General features: G+C 24.7%; 2 protein-coding genes and 1 long non-coding RNA gene across 7 annotated transcripts in view; 2 read left to right on the top strand and 1 right to left on the bottom strand.

The window, feature by feature from the left end:
- The window catches only part of LOC126897613 (uncharacterized), a 9,121-nt gene extending 3,786 nt beyond the window's left edge, over nucleotides 1–5,335 (top strand). Inside the window, exon 3 of one of the 2 annotated variants that reach the window (XR_007702136.1) lies at nucleotides 5,080–5,335. This is a non-coding gene — a long non-coding RNA (uncharacterized LOC126897613). Of the gene's footprint in view, nucleotides 1–5,058 lie in introns of both variants that reach the window. The other variant, XR_007702135.1, reaches the window with a different exon arrangement.
- Nucleotides 5,336–5,733: 398 nt separating this feature from the next.
- Nucleotides 5,734–16,938, top strand: part of LOC126900115 (calcium permeable stress-gated cation channel 1) — a 16,226-nt gene continuing 5,021 nt past the window's right edge. Inside the window, exons 1-15 of one of the 2 annotated variants that reach the window (XM_050675602.1) lie at nucleotides 5,734–6,217; nucleotides 7,771–7,929; nucleotides 7,999–8,081; nucleotides 8,147–8,287; nucleotides 8,764–8,955; nucleotides 9,074–9,259; nucleotides 9,339–9,419; nucleotides 9,574–9,751; nucleotides 9,860–10,074; nucleotides 10,148–10,295; nucleotides 10,388–10,581; nucleotides 10,642–10,830; nucleotides 11,321–11,457; nucleotides 11,522–11,802; nucleotides 11,862–12,089. In XM_050675602.1, coding sequence (XP_050531559.1) covers nucleotides 7,786–7,929; nucleotides 7,999–8,081; nucleotides 8,147–8,287; nucleotides 8,764–8,955; nucleotides 9,074–9,259; nucleotides 9,339–9,419; nucleotides 9,574–9,751; nucleotides 9,860–10,074; nucleotides 10,148–10,295; nucleotides 10,388–10,581; nucleotides 10,642–10,830; nucleotides 11,321–11,457; nucleotides 11,522–11,802; nucleotides 11,862–12,089 — 2,397 coding nt within the window. In that variant the 5' untranslated portion in view covers nucleotides 5,734–6,217; nucleotides 7,771–7,785. Of the gene's footprint in view, nucleotides 6,218–7,770; nucleotides 7,930–7,998; nucleotides 8,082–8,146; nucleotides 8,288–8,763; nucleotides 8,956–9,073; nucleotides 9,260–9,338; nucleotides 9,420–9,573; nucleotides 9,752–9,859; nucleotides 10,075–10,147; nucleotides 10,296–10,387; nucleotides 10,582–10,641; nucleotides 10,831–11,320; nucleotides 11,458–11,521; nucleotides 11,803–11,861; nucleotides 12,756–16,938 lie in introns of those variants that run through there. The other variant, XM_050675601.1, reaches the window with a different exon arrangement.
- Nucleotides 15,066–16,938, bottom strand: part of LOC126900116 (protein PALS2) — a 20,455-nt gene continuing 18,582 nt past the window's right edge. For 2 of the 3 annotated variants that reach the window (XM_050675604.1, XM_050675603.1), the window contains exons 9-12: nucleotides 16,180–16,382; nucleotides 15,983–16,114; nucleotides 15,722–15,796; nucleotides 15,066–15,525 (exon numbers count right to left, since the gene is read on the bottom strand). In XM_050675604.1, the coding sequence (XP_050531561.1) occupies nucleotides 15,349–15,525; nucleotides 15,722–15,796; nucleotides 15,983–16,114; nucleotides 16,180–16,382 (587 nt within the window). In that variant the 3' untranslated portion in view covers nucleotides 15,066–15,348. The remainder of the gene's footprint in view (nucleotides 15,526–15,721; nucleotides 15,797–15,982; nucleotides 16,115–16,179; nucleotides 16,383–16,938) is intronic. The other variant, XM_050675606.1, reaches the window with a different exon arrangement.

The raw sequence follows: 16,938 nt of genomic DNA, 5'->3' as shown, positions 1-16,938 counted from the left end.
TTAAAAAAAAATTATGTTGATTTGTTGATTTTTGAAAAAGTTATGGAAGTTTTAAGAAAAAAAAGTGAAAAAAATGACAAAATTTGTCGATTTTTAAATTTGTAATTTTTTTGGATATTTCCCCCATTTGCGGGGAACGAGGGAAAATTTTTAAATTTTTAAGGGTAATGTCTTCAACTAGATACAATTTGTGATCTTTTGACGTATTGTTAAAAGAAATCGGTCCAGTGAGAGCTGAGAAAAAGTAGTGACAGACACAAAAAAAATAAAAAAAAAATAAAAAAAAAAATAAACACATCATGGTAAAATTAATACCTTCTCAGCTTCGCATCGAAGCTAAAATACAAAACCTAGAATTTTAATAGAAAAATAGCATATTTTTTAATACGGTAGCTATTTGCGCATAGAAGATAGGTCGTCGGGAAAAATTTTTTTTTTTCATTTTATAATACATAAAATAAGCTTTAATTTGATATATGTTTAAAGGACGCAGTATTTCCGGAACATTTTCAAAAGTTCAGTTGAAAAAGTTCTATTTTTTATACAATGTTTCAAAGTTTGAACCCCCCCTATATAAGGGGAAATTGTCTAATTTTAATAAAAAGTATGTCAAATGGAAGATGTACTTATAATGTATTTAGAAAAAAAAAAATTGTGCTGATACATGCATTTTTCGAAAAGTTATAGCATTTTTAAGTTGAAAATTAAAAATTGAAAATCGAAAATTTTAACACAAAAATAGTGTTTTTTTAACTACGGCAACTGTTTACATGCAGAAGATAAAGTGTCGGGACAAATTTTTTTTTTTCATTTTATAGTACATAAAATAAGCTTTAATTTGATATATGTTTAAAGGACGCAGTATTTCCGGAACACTTTTAAAAGTTAAGTTGAAAAAGTTCTATTTTTATACAATATTTCAAGTTTTGAACACCCCCTATATTAGGGCAAATTGTCCAATTTTAATAAAAAGTATGTCAAATGAAAGATGTACTTATATTGTATTTAGAAAAAAAAAATTTGTGCTGATATATACATTTTTCAAAAAATAGTGTTTTTTTAACTACGGCAGCCGTTTACATGCAGAAGATAAAGTGTCGGGACAAATTTTTTTTTTAATTTTGTAGTACATAAAATAAGCTATAATTTGATATATATTTAAAAGACGCAGTATTTCCGGAAAATTTCAAAAATTAAGTTGAAAAAGTTAGTTTTTATAAAAAAGTTGCTATTTTAAATCTCCCACAGTGAGCAGGTTAAGTGTTAAATTTTCAAAAAAATGATATCAAATGAAAGGGAAATATCTAAGGTTTTAGTATATAAAAAAATTATGTTAATTTGTTGATTTTTGAAAGAGTTATAGAAGTTTTAAGAAAAAAAAGTGAATAAAATGACAAAATTTACCGATTTTTAAATTTGTAATTTTTTTGGATATTTCCCCCATTTGCGGGGAACGAGGGAAAATTTTTCAATTTTTAAGGATAATATCTTCAACTAAATACGATTTGTGATCTTTTGATGTATTGTTTAAAGAAATCGGTCCAGTGAGAGCTGAGAAAAAGTGGCAACAGACATAAAAAAAAAACACGTCATGGTAAAATTAATACCTTTTCAGCTTCGCATCGAAGCTAAAAATAAAACACAATACACATATTATTCTAAAGTCGCAGTAGAAAATATTATTGAAAATAATAATAATAAATATTGAAAATAATAAATTATTGAAAATAATAATAATAGCGATTATATTATAATAGCAACCGATAACGACAAGCAGTTAATTCTAAAAATAATTTAATATACTAATATTTTACTACATGGACGACGTTGCTGGTCGTCCAAAACCTGTACATAAGATCACAACTGAACCGTTCCCGAGCGCACACAATTGCAGCGCCTCGCCCATTATATACGTTTCAAAATATTGTTCGGTTGACGCTGCCGGTCGTCTAAACACTGATCGTGTGTACATGCATACGCGTATATACTTAGAAAAACAACTGTAATGTTTGCACACGACAAATGTATTATAACTATTTTACTAATTAAAAATTTGTATTTTTAATAAAAATTTAGAATTAAGAATTAATTTTCTTCTTTTAATTAATTTTAGTAGGGGTGCGATCGTCTCGCCGTCCAAGCCACGAGCCGCCACTGGTGTTAGTTGAACAGAATCCTTCATTCGTTACCCTTCTAAAGGGTAATACGTGGTAGTTATAATCATGATTGCATTATAACATTGATGATAGAGAAATTAGCATCTCAAATGAAGATAGATCTTTAATCATAACTCAACATTTTTGTACATCAAAATGGAATTATAATATTTTCTCATCCTAACCTAAATTACCTATCATTAATTGTTATGTTTATTATTTTCATTAATTTGATAATAACATACTTTTTCATTTGAGAAAAAAATTAATGCGAGAGAAACTCTCTTATACCTTTTCTTTCAAATTTCCAAAGTCGTTCAAATAATTTTGTAATATTAACAAAAATATCATTATAGATAATGTATCACTCATCCAACACAAGTCACAGATTCACCTATGCATAAATAATTTAAATAGATTATATGAACTTAATTTTAAATATAAATTTATAAAATAAGAATATAAAATTCTATTTTATATTCTTTTCATTATCCAGAAAAAACGTAATAACACGAAAAAAACTGTAATAATAAATAATGTTTAGTATAATTTGTTATTATAATAAGTTATAGTTTCTTCTAGTCAATATCAAAATAATAACCTAATAATGACCATTTCCAGTGAAATTTTACCTGGAATACTTCCTTAGCAGTTAATTTACATACCTTGTTATCTATGTATGTATAAACTTAATTTTAATAAATACAACACAGAGAGTATAATAGTATCATAAAAGTATATTTATATACACAAACTTAAATGCGCATGAACTATTAATAAGTAATAAACTACANTTGGTAGTGTATTTAAATACACAAACTTAAATGCGCATGAACTATTAATAAGTAATAAACTACATGCATGTGCTGTCAAGGCTAACTAAAATAAAAAATATTGTGGAAAGTTCTAACAAAATTATTACTAGCCTAAGAGTGCGTTTAAAATTAAACTAGACCTACGGATTAATTTTTCTTTAGCCTACCGTATTAAACAACTTGAAATGTCACGCATGTAATAATAACAATTTTGTAAATATTAGTAACCAATAGTTAAAACTAACGTAACTAACTAGCTAATTTATTTTACACATCTTTTTAATATGTTAAAAATTTTAATAAAAATGTATGTATATACAGAATGTTCAGTAAGTAAGAAAACAGATTAATTATTATAAACAACGAGAACAACAGAAATCAGTTTCCTTACTAACTGNTATATATATATATAGAATGACTAAATAACTATACTTCGCGCAATACTTTTACAAGTATAGAAGATATTAAAATTTTTTCTTTTTAGGAATTTATAGGATTGTAGATCCTACAATTTTCAAAAAAAAAATTATTAAATTGGTTCTATTGGTTTTTTATATGGAAACATAAATGTTTTAGCAATGATAGGTCGTTAATAACTTTTGAATAAGAATTTAGAAAGTTTTTAACTTAACTTTTCTATAATGACTAAAAGTGAAGTCGAGTCCTGTTTAATTATTTTAGCTTCGATGCGAAGCTGAAAAGGTATTAGTTTTACCAAGATGTGTTTTTTGTTATTTTTTTTTTTTGTGTGTCTGTTACCACTTTTTCTTAGATCTCACCAAACCGATTTCTTTCAACGATATGTCAAAAGATCACAAATCGAATCTAGTCAAAGACATTACACTCAAAAATTGAAAAAATCACCTTCGTCCCCTTAAATGAGGGAAATCTCATTACAAAAAATTACAAATTTAATCGCTAATTTTCGATATTTATTCAATTTTTTTTACTTAAATTTGCAATAACTTTTTTAAAAATTACCACATCAATATAATTTTTTTTTATAGATGCATGATGTCTTTACCTATCATTTGATATATTTTTTTATAAAGCTAACCTTTTACCTGTCCACAAGGGGGTTCAAAACGACAACTTTTTGAACTTAATCTTTGAATGTGTTTCGGAAACTGATACTTTTATATATACCTTAAATTAAGCTTATGTAATATTCTTTATTATTGAAAAAAAAATGTTGGGACTTTATTTTATCTTTACGGTAAAAATGGCTACCAAATGCTATTTTTGTGTGAAAATTCTCGATTTTATATTTTACATTTTTAACTTTATAATGCTATAACTTATTGAAAAGTGTATGGATCAATACAATTTTTTATGAGAAAGAATATATTTATATCGCTCTTTCATACGACATACTTTATTTTAAAATAACACCATTTCCCTTTATAAATATATATTCATATATTACACTTATAAATCATCAAACTTAAAATCAGAATATAAATAAGGAAATAGGAGATCATGTAGCTTTTGGAATAATCCACTAATTTTTTTAAATTAAACACTATTTACAGATTTGTATCAAAGCGTCTTGTATGATAGTGATTTTAATCATTGTCAGATATCATTATACTTGTTCCAACTATGCACGTCACTACTGTGCTGGTTCTTTTTACTTTAATAAGGATTCGATAACTAAGATCTTTAACCGGCTAATATAATCTATAATAAATTAATATTATTTACAATAAATGTTTATCTTTATCTTTAGGCGTTTATGAACCATTTAAAAATGTATAAAAGTTATGCTATTTTTTAAAATACTGTTTCAAAAGTTGTTATCGATCTTTTATTGTAGTAATAATGTTTTTATTTTGTTTTGTCAATTCTCTAACTTAAAAAAATGAGCTTGCTACATATATGTAGAGTAACAGCCATGAAAGAGCGCTTAAAAATTTAGAAAAATTATATGTTATATTTTTTTAAGGTGGGGCAAAATTTGGTTTGGATCCTTCAATTACATTTTATATTATATGTCCTGTGTGGATCTAGTTCATGTTAAAACCCCCGGCATTTAATTTCGAGCTAATCTCTCACACACTATTTAAGATTTTTTTATTGGTATGGAGGAATCTCCTATTAATTTTCAGAATGCATATCAGTGAAAGCATCACCTCTTCACATCAGATGTATATGGACTTGAGGCCCGTAGACTATGAACCCTTAATATTGAAAAATATCCAAGGGCTCCTGGAATTGTTGAGTAGCAGGATAGGCCAGGCCGACCCAGTCTACGTCTATGACTTGCAACAAATTTTCTATAATATAATATTTGATCATTTTGTATAAACGATTCAAATTATTTAAATAATAACAATTATAAAAAAATTGTAAATTATATTAATTACAAAAATAAATATATTAGAAATAAAATTAGATTAAAAGTATAAAATATTCCTTTTAACTGCGTTTTTTTTTTTATAATTTTACATTTTAAGACTTAAAATAAATTATATCTACTGTTCATTTATTCTTTAGACAAATATGAACACAGGTTTTTGTATTTTATAGCTAAGCAGCGATAATATTTATTTTTTAACAATAAAAATAATAAATTACGTTAACTAATAGAGATAAAAATGATTTTTTTTTGTGTATTATCAACTATCGATTTTTTCTTTTGTCTGCGTGCTTCTTGTTATCACACTCTTAAATACCAACTGAAACTGATCCCCTCCATCACCACCCACTAACAACAGAGAAAACGGCTCACGGTGACGTCGCCACCACCGACCGGCTGTGCGGAGCAGTTACCTATCTATTTCGTCGTACAACTACAGGCGTGTTGAGCGGTTTTTGCGGAGGCCGTCTTCGTTGTCCATATCCATCTGTGTCCATATGAGTGTGTGTGTGTGTGTATGTGCACAATCAATAAACTATAATACAATTATTTACATGCATGTTTAATAATAGTACAAGTAACGAAATTCTCGTGTTTGTCTATTCACGAGATGATAGTTAAAATTTTCAACCGTTCATGACTCACCTCCCTTGCATCTGCATACACACACACACACTAATAATTTCGTTGTCAATTTTCTTTGTATTTTATTTTTGTAAAAATATTTATCTTTCTATGTCATGAATCTAATTGATTGATTTCATTAATTTAACTTTGTTAATTCTGTGATAATTGTAAATTCTGTCATCGTTTTTCTACCTCAATTTCAATCGGGAAAAATGTCTTTGGTTCTTTGCTGAAGTCTCAAACTAGGTGCCTCGATACATGTAAGTACTTGTTCTTAAATCTACATTTGTAATCATTTTATTATTTTAAATCATATTGTGAATAATTCATTGCTCAACTCGACTGTAACCATGAAATGAAAATTCAATTTCATAATGATGTTGAAAGAGAAATCATAATCTAGCATGAAAACAAACTGTATTTTTTATAAGTGGCTGTGTTACAAAATATTTTCTCTTATAAATTTAAACTGTAAAATCAGTAGTGTTTGGGGGTATACGGCGTATATACACTAACATTTTTTAAATTAACATATACACTAGAAAAATAATATTTATGCACTATTTATATTGAAGGGTATACACTCATAAATCAATGTATACCCTGAAGTAAAAAAAAAAAAAAATGTTTTTTGTGACAACTACACTGTGTAAAACCATTATAAATTATGTTAATTTAATTGTTTTTTTATTCTTTATAACACTTGTAATAAATTAGTAATTTAAGTTAATATTTCTTTATTTTGGATTGTTTATTCTTACATATATTTTGAATGGTTTGTTTAAATATGAAGATAATTATGTTATTATACAACAATTAATTACTACTTAATGATCTTAAGATTGTTAATGTCTTATTAATCTTAAAAATTAATGTAACCAACTTGTTTTTAAGTACCTTCTTGAACAGTTATGATAGTTTATTTATCTTCTATACCATCTAGTAGATTTTATAATATCTCACAATTTTAATTGTATTATTAATAATATATAATTCTTTAAATTAACTTACCAATTTGGTAGTTTTTGTTCAGTCTGTTTATCTAACTTGGTAGTGTATTTAAAGAGAGCCTTTGCTCTGAGTAGCTGATTTTAATGAGGGTATCTTAAGAATAATTGGCTTATTTTCCTAATTATACAATTATATATAATTAAATTATATAATAATTAATTATATATAAACCTTTATATAATTATATAAAGGTTTTATATTAGGGATAAAAAATATTTTAAATATATTATTCCCAAGGCAACAAAATGTTAGATATATCATTATTTAATTGGTTTTTAAATTTCAGTCTATTGATAGTTCCAATCCAATTNTGTTAGATATATCATTATTTAATTGGTTTTTAAATTTCAGTCTATTGATAGTTCCAATCCAATTTTTTTTTAATGTTATTTATAATAGTAAAATTGGTTAGGAAAACATTGAATATCAGTCAATGAAAAATGATATGTATTAATTAATCTGAAGACACTATAAATTTTATTAGATACATTAAAATAAACTATAATATGGGGATACTAAAACAATTTAAAATCTTTCTTAATGATGCATTTTTTGAAAATATCACTAGTGAATATATTTATAGTATTAAAATAATAAAAAACTTGATTCATTTATATCACTTTAAATAGATTCAACTAAAATAAGATCATTAAAAGTTATTTAATTACAAAGAATTGAATCCTATAAATATAATGTAAAACTTTCTAATATTTTAACATAAAAATAAAATAGATGAGTTTCATATTATTTTCAAATTCGAATTATAGCTACATACCTAAAATAGGATTATTATTATTTTTAGATATATTTATTAAAAATGGATGATATATCAAATACACATTATTTCACTGGATCAGCTAGAGATAAATGTAATTATTTCAACAGAACAAGAAATAGACTTCTTATTACAGCCTATGAAGGAATACCTGAGAACTTGTTACTCAATGCACTTGGATGTATTGTAAGAATTCCTTTACAGTTACTATTATTTTAAGTTGATTTATATTATTTATTTTGTTTTAAATTTTAGTTGTTAGTATTATTTTTTGCATTTATGAGGAAAAGAGCTTGGGATTATGGAAGATTAGCACTAGTTAACAAAGACTATGAAAAGTATATTCTTTAATAATAATATAATAATATTTCAAATATTCAATTATTTTATTTCTTTTATTTAGATGGTCACGTATATTTTATGGTACAACTGATGAAGGTTCAGAAAATACTGTAGAGGATGGTGCTTCAACTACAAATTTAGATAATTCTATGCCTGTTGATAGAGGCATGTTTTCTTGGTTCTTGACAATTATTCATCTTAGGTAAAAAAATTTTCATGGTTTCTTCTTGGTTTAATATTGATCTTATAATTGAAGTATGGTTGATTTAAATTATATGAGTACCATAATGTTTTTTTTTTTTTGAGTACTTGAAAAAAACTATTCCATTTTACCATTAAGAGTTATTAGCAGCTCTATCTTAGTTATTAGTTTTTTATTTTACAAATAGTTATTGATAGAGGCATTCCTATAGATAATTTTTAGGAAAGTATAGAGTGAATTTTGCCAACTGTTAGTTGAGGAGTGGAATACACTCCACATTTCTATAAAATAGGAATTCCCTTGTTTATTGAAATTGAATTTCTTTTCATGCTACTAGTGTAGGTACTTTGATATAGAAAAATTGAATTTTTGACACTTACATCTCTTAGTTCTATCGAGACAAAATTATGTCTTTATTATTTTGATAGTTAATTTTTATAAGTTTTTTTTTCTGTTTTTAAATAAAATTAATATAGAGATGAAAAAATTTTACGAAAATGTGGATATGATGCTGTACAATACTTATCATTTCAACGACACATAATGGCACTTATGGCAATTATTACAGCTGTGTCTTTAGGTATTGTATTACCAATAAATTTTGCTGGAGATCTAGAAGGCGATGAAAGATCTTTTGGGCACACCACTGTTAGCAATCTTGATCCTCAGTGAGTAATATATTTTTATAATTTAATTAGCAATTAGTATTTTATGCTATTTATAAATGCATTTAGTGAAGATAGAAACAATTATATTTAAAAAATACTAGTTATGTTTTTTGATTAGGTCGCCTTGGCTATGGGTTCACGTGACGATTGCTATGTTATATTTTCCATTAACTATTTGTATTATGAGAAGATTTTCTGTTAATTTGAAGTTGGAAGAAAATGGTGAGCAATGGTCTCGTACTCTCATGATCACAAACATACCCAGACGGAATTCTGATATAAATGACTTAGATAGACATTTTCGGTAAATTAAATTATTATATTTTAATAGAGAAATGTGTTTATCAGTTTATACAATAAAAATTAATTATTAATGTTTTTAGTGAAGCATACCCTGAATGTGAAGTTGAAAATATTCAACTAGCATATGATGTAAATAAGGCAAATGAATTAGAAAGAGATAGGTAAGTTTTAGTTAAAATATATTTTTTTAATTAAAATTAAATTTAAATCCCTTATTAAATAAAGAACAATTATACATATATTTATGCATGCATAGACATTTCTGTAAATACAGTCTAAACAAAGTTAAATATTTATTTTTAACTATTTACATAGAGTTGCAGCTTTTCAAGCCAAACAATATTGTGAAAACCATTTAAAAACTACTGGTGAACGTTTGACAGTTCAACCTCATGTTTGTGGCTATATTTTTATATGTTGTGGACTTTGTGATTCTCATAATATAGAAGCAATAGATTACTATTCTATCAAAGAAGCTCGATTAAAAGCAGAAGTAAGTTATTAAATGATTATTTTATTGAAAAACCAGTAATATAATTGATGCCCTTATGTAAATGATATAAAGTTATTATTTGTTAATTTTTTTTTTACAATTTATCAGTTGGAAACAGAAAAAGAATCTGCATTAAAAAGACCTCTAGGTATAGCTTTTATTACACTAACTACTATCCATGCTGCTAGATTGATTTATCAAGATCATGTGTATAAATTATCAAAATGTGGTCGTCATAATCCTCCTACTAGTACAGTAGCTGGCCTACTTCAACCTTATCGATGGAGGGTAACTTTTGCTCCACCACCTGATGATATATTTTGGTACATAGATTTTAGATATTATGTTAATTTAGATTATGTAACATTGATTTAAACTATAAAAATTTTTATTTAGGGAAAACTTAACTGAACCATCTCACAATCGTTACTGTAAAATTGTATTGACTAACACATTCTTGTTAATTGTTTTATTTTTTCTGACTACACCTGTAATTGTTTTAAATGTAATGGATACATTAAAACTTAGAGAATTTGAAAAAGCTGTGAGTTATGTTTATTTATAGTTAGATATATGAAATTTTTATAAATTTATATTATACGATATTGCATATTAAATTTAATCTTTTTATCATAGAGTCCAATTTTATCTGAGTTTATGCCAACACTATTATTATGGACTGCTGCTGCTCTTTTACCTGTTTTAGTTGTGCGGTCTGATCAGTGGCTTAGTCATTGGACAAGGTCAAAACGAAATCATTCAATCATGCGCAAAACTTTTGTTTTTCTCCTTTTTATGGGTTTAATTTTACCATCTTTAGGACTAACTAGGTAATTTGTTGTAAGTTCATAAAAAAATTTTTTAATTAATATTTTCATTATTGTTTTTAGTGCTCAAGCATTTTTAGAATTTGCATTTCAAGCAGGAACAGAAAAATACCGATGGCAATGTGTATTTTTACCCGATAAAGGAGCATTTTTTGTAAATTATGTTGTTACTTCTGCTTTAATTGGAACAAGTTTAGAACTGATCAGATTTCCTGAGTTATTTATGTATGCTCTTCGTCTATCTCTCTCAAGGTAAGGAATTTGCATTTTATTTAAGTATTTTTTTTTTTTTAACATATTTTTAAGTAAAATCTTTTTATAACACTGAAAGACTAAATGTATATCTAAAAAAAACATTTTAAGTAAAAATTAAAGCCAATGATTACTAAGTAAAAGGTCTGAGAAAATGATTTTGATATGAGGTTTAAGTCTCAAAAATTTAACAATTGATAATTTAATAATTTATCTATTGAGATTTTAAGAATTATTTCATAGATATATTACTTATCACACAATAATCAATTTTGTCTTCTAAACTTGTACTAACAAAGATTTTTAGTACAAATAGGTGAACAAAACAAAGAATTAGCCGCTAGTCAAAATCATTTATCTATGATCACAGAAAAAGATGAGGCTTATATTCATTTTGATAGATGGCTAACTATTTTAGCAAAGCATAATTTTTAGTCTGCACTTGTGTTGTTTTGTATTTTATCAATTTTTTATTTTCTAATTTTTATAGGTCTAAAGCAGAATCAGCTAGTGCTAGAAGACTAATTCTTTGGGAATTTCCTTTTGGTGTTCAATATGCTTGGATGTTATTAATATTTTCAATTGTTACAGTTTATAGTCTTTCATGTCCACTTATTACACCTTTTGGTTAGTATTTTACTAAAGTAAAAAGTATAATTGTTTAAATAAATATTTTCATATTATATTTAAGGTCTATTGTATATGTTAACTAAACATTTTGTTGATCGTTATAATATTTACTTTGCTTATGGAAAGTCAAAAATTAGCAAACGTATTCATAGTACTGCTATTAACTGTGTTATGGTGTCTATAGTACTTTTACAAGTTAGTTTTACATCGTTGTCAATGTTACGCCATGGACTTCAAGATATAACATTATTTGCCCTGGTTGGTCTTATTATTACACTGGGATTTACTCTAACTCAATGTTTCTTCCGCCAATGCTCGGCTTGGAGTCCTATACTTTATCAAGTAAGTTAAGTTATTAAAAAATGTTTTAAATGAAATAATTTTACTAATAAAAACTATAGGTGAGAAATCCAAGGAATGTCCAGCCTAGTCCAGGTAGGCGTAACCATAATTTACATACAACTGATTATATTCCTGAAGTACTACAACAGCCTCTACCACTCACATCAATTAACTCTTTTCTGTCGCTAACTCCAAATGGTTCTGGTACCACGTTGGATAATTTGGAAATTGAGATAAAAAATAATGGACATAATCAAAGATTATCCAATGGTCAATCCCAAACTCAGGTGATAATTGAATCTCAAAATTGCTGTGATCAACTTTACCAGAACTATGACTATAGTCAAACAGTTCCTGTATAAATAATTAGGTCTTCAATAAGTATCTTATATGTGATTCACAGCTCAGATTTTTTAGCATTATCTATTTACATTCATAATTTATAGTCAGTGTGTTTGTATAGTCATATTGTTGTACATATTTTATGTTATGACATTTCCTATAGATTAAGGTTTTCCTTATGATGATGAATTAATTTCATCATATTAAATTTCATCGTAGTTTTTGTTTAAAATTTTTTATTTGGTCAATAACGTATGTCTTGTATTTACTTTCTGCCTGTTTTAAAAGAAAGATAATGATTCAAAATTTTTTTCAGTCTATTAATTATTCTTAAATTTGGATGATGGTGGTTTAAGTAGATAATATTAATAAAAATATCGAATCTTGTTATGATAAAAATGTTATGTTAAAATATTATTGATTGTAAACTATTAAAAATTATTTGCTTTCATAAATAATGATTTATGAATATTAGATGATGATTGCAAATTTAAAATTTTTGTTTTTTTTCTAATATTAATTTAAAATTTATTTATAAATGAAATACTTCTATGTAGACAATTTTATTTCTTTATTATTTTTGGATGTGAAACAAAGAAACCAAAGTACAATTCCATCCATTATTAAATAAGTAAGTTTTATATAAAAATTAATATTTTTAATCATAAATTATTTGACAATAGAAAATAGTATTTATATACTTTGTCTTTAGATATTCTTTAATATTTATAATACAATTTTTTTTTATATATAAAAGTATGTTAGTTTCATAATCAATTATTTTTGTACATTATAATATTATTTATTTTAATTTGTAATTGTCAAATAAAAATATAGGATAAAATTAAGTAACTTAAAATTTAAATTAAAAAAAAATTAGTATTCATCAGAACCAGTTATACAATTTTTAGTTAAACGTGCAATACAATTTTAGATTAAATAAAATAGCAAAATATTAATTTTAATTTTAGATAATATTTATTTTTGTTACAAAAATTATTGCTCTAAATTAGTAGTTTTTTGAAACTGATGATATTAAATCCTAATTATTCTGTGTATATGTAATACACAGAATAATTATGATTTTATACACTATAAATAACATATTTTCCATTTATTGACATATTTTTATTTGTTCATTAGAAGTTCTACAAATTATTTATTTCAAATCCCAATGATTCAATATTTTTGGCAGTATTGAATATGTAATTATTATCTTTTGATAAAAAGCTAATGGAATAATAAAAATAACAAATTATTAATTCAACTAACAAAGGCTAATCTCTATTAACTTTAGAACAGCTGGTAGGTGATTAATAAACACCATCATTGCTTGTGGTAATGTTATATTTGCCTTATTTTCACGTATATGTAGAAAATAATATCATTGAGACTATCAGAAATCATTATATTATTTTGTGCAATTATTATTTTATTTATAAAGGTTATTACTATTGTGTATGGAAACTATGTATCTAGTCCAAAAACTAAGTGAAATTTATTAGTTCTATGCTATAATTTTTTTAAGTAAGATTATAAACCTAAAAATCCTGGTATTAAAAATCTTAAAATATTAGTGTAAATGTGACCTTGTTATTGTTAAATGTGATTTGTGTTTAAAAACATCTATAAAAATTTTTTTTTTTTTAATTATATGTTTTGTTACTAATATCCAACAAATAGTTAACTGTAACAATTATTTGGCTTATATTAATTGAAATGTTCACTAACTTTATTCACTACCATTACTTCAACCTCAATTATTATATAGTACTCAAATTTTCAAACATATCCGCCCATTTTTTGTAATTTACTGTTAATATTTTTTGGACAAAAAATTTAATATTAATCTTATTTTATATATATTGAAATCTTTAGATGTGTGTACATATGTATATTAAAAATACCTTTAGGCAATCATGTGATTTTAAAAGCTTGTTATTTATTTGTTTTTTATTTGTATAAACTCTACAAGTAACATGATTTTATTTATAACAATTTTGTATTAACATGTAACTTGTTTTCATATTCAGTCAGATTTAATTTGCAGATTACTTAGACATATATATCTTTTTTAATACTTATTGTATTTTATTTTAAAAATATAGTAAAATTTTTTGTTAATATTTGAAAATCTGTAATTGATTTTGAAATTTAAATAATATAGTTTATGATAAAATAACAATTCTTTCTCTTTGTACCATTTTTGCGTTTAAATGATCAAAAATAATATTAGTCTAGATAATTGTGATACATAAAAAGAATATAACTTCAATTATTAAACATAACATCATATAAGATTAAATAAGGTGTAGCAATTAATAATGTAGTTTACAAAAAAAATCTGTATTGCATAGACATTTATTTTTAATTATGCAAATCACAGTAGCAAAATATATAATTTTATTTATGAAATAGGTGTCACAAATACAACAGTAAAACGTCCAAAAAATTAGTATAGTTTACATTTATTCTTTGAATTGTCAATGATATAATTATTAAACATTTAAAATTAAATAATGAATATTAAGAGCATAAGCAATGTGCATTAATTATTGTTTCATATAAAATCCGTAATACATAAGATGTTTAATTTAAATTTAGTGAATTTATAATTAAAAAAACTGATTATCAAAAAATGTACGAAGATAATAAAAAAATGGCACATTTTCTAATCAATATACACAAAAAAAAATTATTACTAAAATAGTCTCTTAAGAATTAAAAAAAATACATGACATTGAACACACATTATTAAATTTCAGTTCATGAATAAAGAGAAAATAAACAATTCAATATACTATTATAGTAACAATAGTAAAATTAAACTAATACATAAACACATATGATTTATTTTTTCCAGATATTGTAAAATCAAACTAAAAATAATATAATTGATATAATATAAAATAAGATTTGACCATACTTTTATCATTAAATCTAATAGAAAAATTGTCAGTAAATATCGTTAAATATAAAGAGATTCAAAATTTCTTATTTTAATACATATTAATAATTTGGTAAATATGTAATAAAGTATATAAATAAATCAATCATAAAATGTAAGGCAAAGTATAATCATAACAAATAAAATGCTGAAAAATGGTAATTACTTGACAACTAATTAAATAGATTGGACGCTATAACATAGATATCTGAATTCTAGTAACAGTGATGTATAAATAGAACAAAAACAACATATTCTTAGTAAACCCAGTTGACAGGAACCCATTGATGCTCATTTGATATTTTATCTAAAGCTTCAACTACCTGGCGGAATGTATGATCAAAATCTTCGTTTATAATTACTAAATCAATGTACTTCTCATACATTCTTTGTAAACAAGCACTTTCTTCCAATTGTTTTTTGATATCATCGTCCTATAATTTAACAATTATTCAAATCTCATTAAAAAACTATAATTAAAATAAATAATTATTTATTATAATAAAAAACTATTTCAAACTTAACATTTTTTAAATAAATATTTAGTAACATAATAAAACATAAAATAAGTAGTTAATAATAATGTCTATGTTGCTTCACTAACATTAATCATAAATAAAATTTATTTACCTCATATAATGATGCTAGGGATTCTAATGTACGAGCTCTTCTAGAACTATACCTAATTGAACTCTGACGATCAAACTAAATGGAACAAAGAAGAATTAAACTTTTATAGTTTAGTATTAGACATTACATCCCAAATTTGAATCATTTATATTCATATCATTGTATGACATAAATTTATTTATTCATCTAAGTATTAATAAGTAAATTAAATTTATAATTTCTAAAACAAAAATTAATGCTACTATATTTTGGTAAACTTACAGTTAATGTACGACTAGAATAACCAAAGTTTCTTGAAAAATCATATAAACCTTTTCCAATTTCTACACCTGGTGCTCCTATAAATATTACATATGGCATAAATTCTGAGGAGTTGTGAAGAATTTTCAATGCCTGAATGAATAACGGTTTAAATTATTACTTATATAGTAAACGTAAGAGTTGAAAAAATAACTCACTATAGGACTACAATCCAAAACACACATTTTTCCTTGATTAATCACATCACGAATAGAATCTAAGCTTGTACCATACAAATTATTTCCATGTTCACCATATTCTAAAAATTTATGTTCACGAATATCATGTTCCATTTGTTCACGATCAGTAAACCAATAGTTTTGACCATTTTCTTCCAATTCTCTTGGTTGTCTAGTTGTATCTGTATTAATATATTAAATTTGTATAAGCTAAATTTTTATAATTTTAGCTTCGATGCGAAGCTGAGAAGGTATTGGTTTTACTAAGATGTGTTTTTTTTTTTTTTTTGTGTCTGTTACCACTTTTTCTCAGCTCTCACCGAACCGATTTCTTTCAATGATACGTCAAAAGATCACAAATCGTATCTAGTCGAAGACATTACCCTTAAAAATTGAAAAAAATTCCCTCGTTCCCCGTAAAAGGGAGAAAACTTCAAAAAAATTACAAATTTAAAAATCGCTAATTTTCGCTAATTTTTCAATTTTTTTTACTTAAAAGTGCCATAACTTTTTCAAAAATAAACATATCAATATAATTCTTTTTTATATAGATGCATAATATCATTACCTTTCATTTGGTATATTTTTTTCATAAATTTAACCCTTAACCTGCCCACAAGGGGGGATTTAAAATGACAACTTTTTCACAAAAAATTAATTTTTTTAACTTAAATTTTGAAAATGTTCCGGAAGGTCTGACACTTTTATATATATCTTAAATTAAAGCTAATGTAATAT

The sequence above is a fragment of the Daktulosphaira vitifoliae genome, unplaced genomic scaffold, assembly GCF_025091365.1.
Source record: "Daktulosphaira vitifoliae isolate Bord-2020 unplaced genomic scaffold, ASM2509136v1 Scaffold_2, whole genome shotgun sequence".
Classification (NCBI taxonomy): domain Eukaryota; kingdom Metazoa; phylum Arthropoda; class Insecta; order Hemiptera; family Phylloxeridae; genus Daktulosphaira; species Daktulosphaira vitifoliae.
The sequence above is the reverse complement of the archived record's forward strand: the minus strand, read 5'-3'. Positions and strand labels throughout refer to the sequence as shown.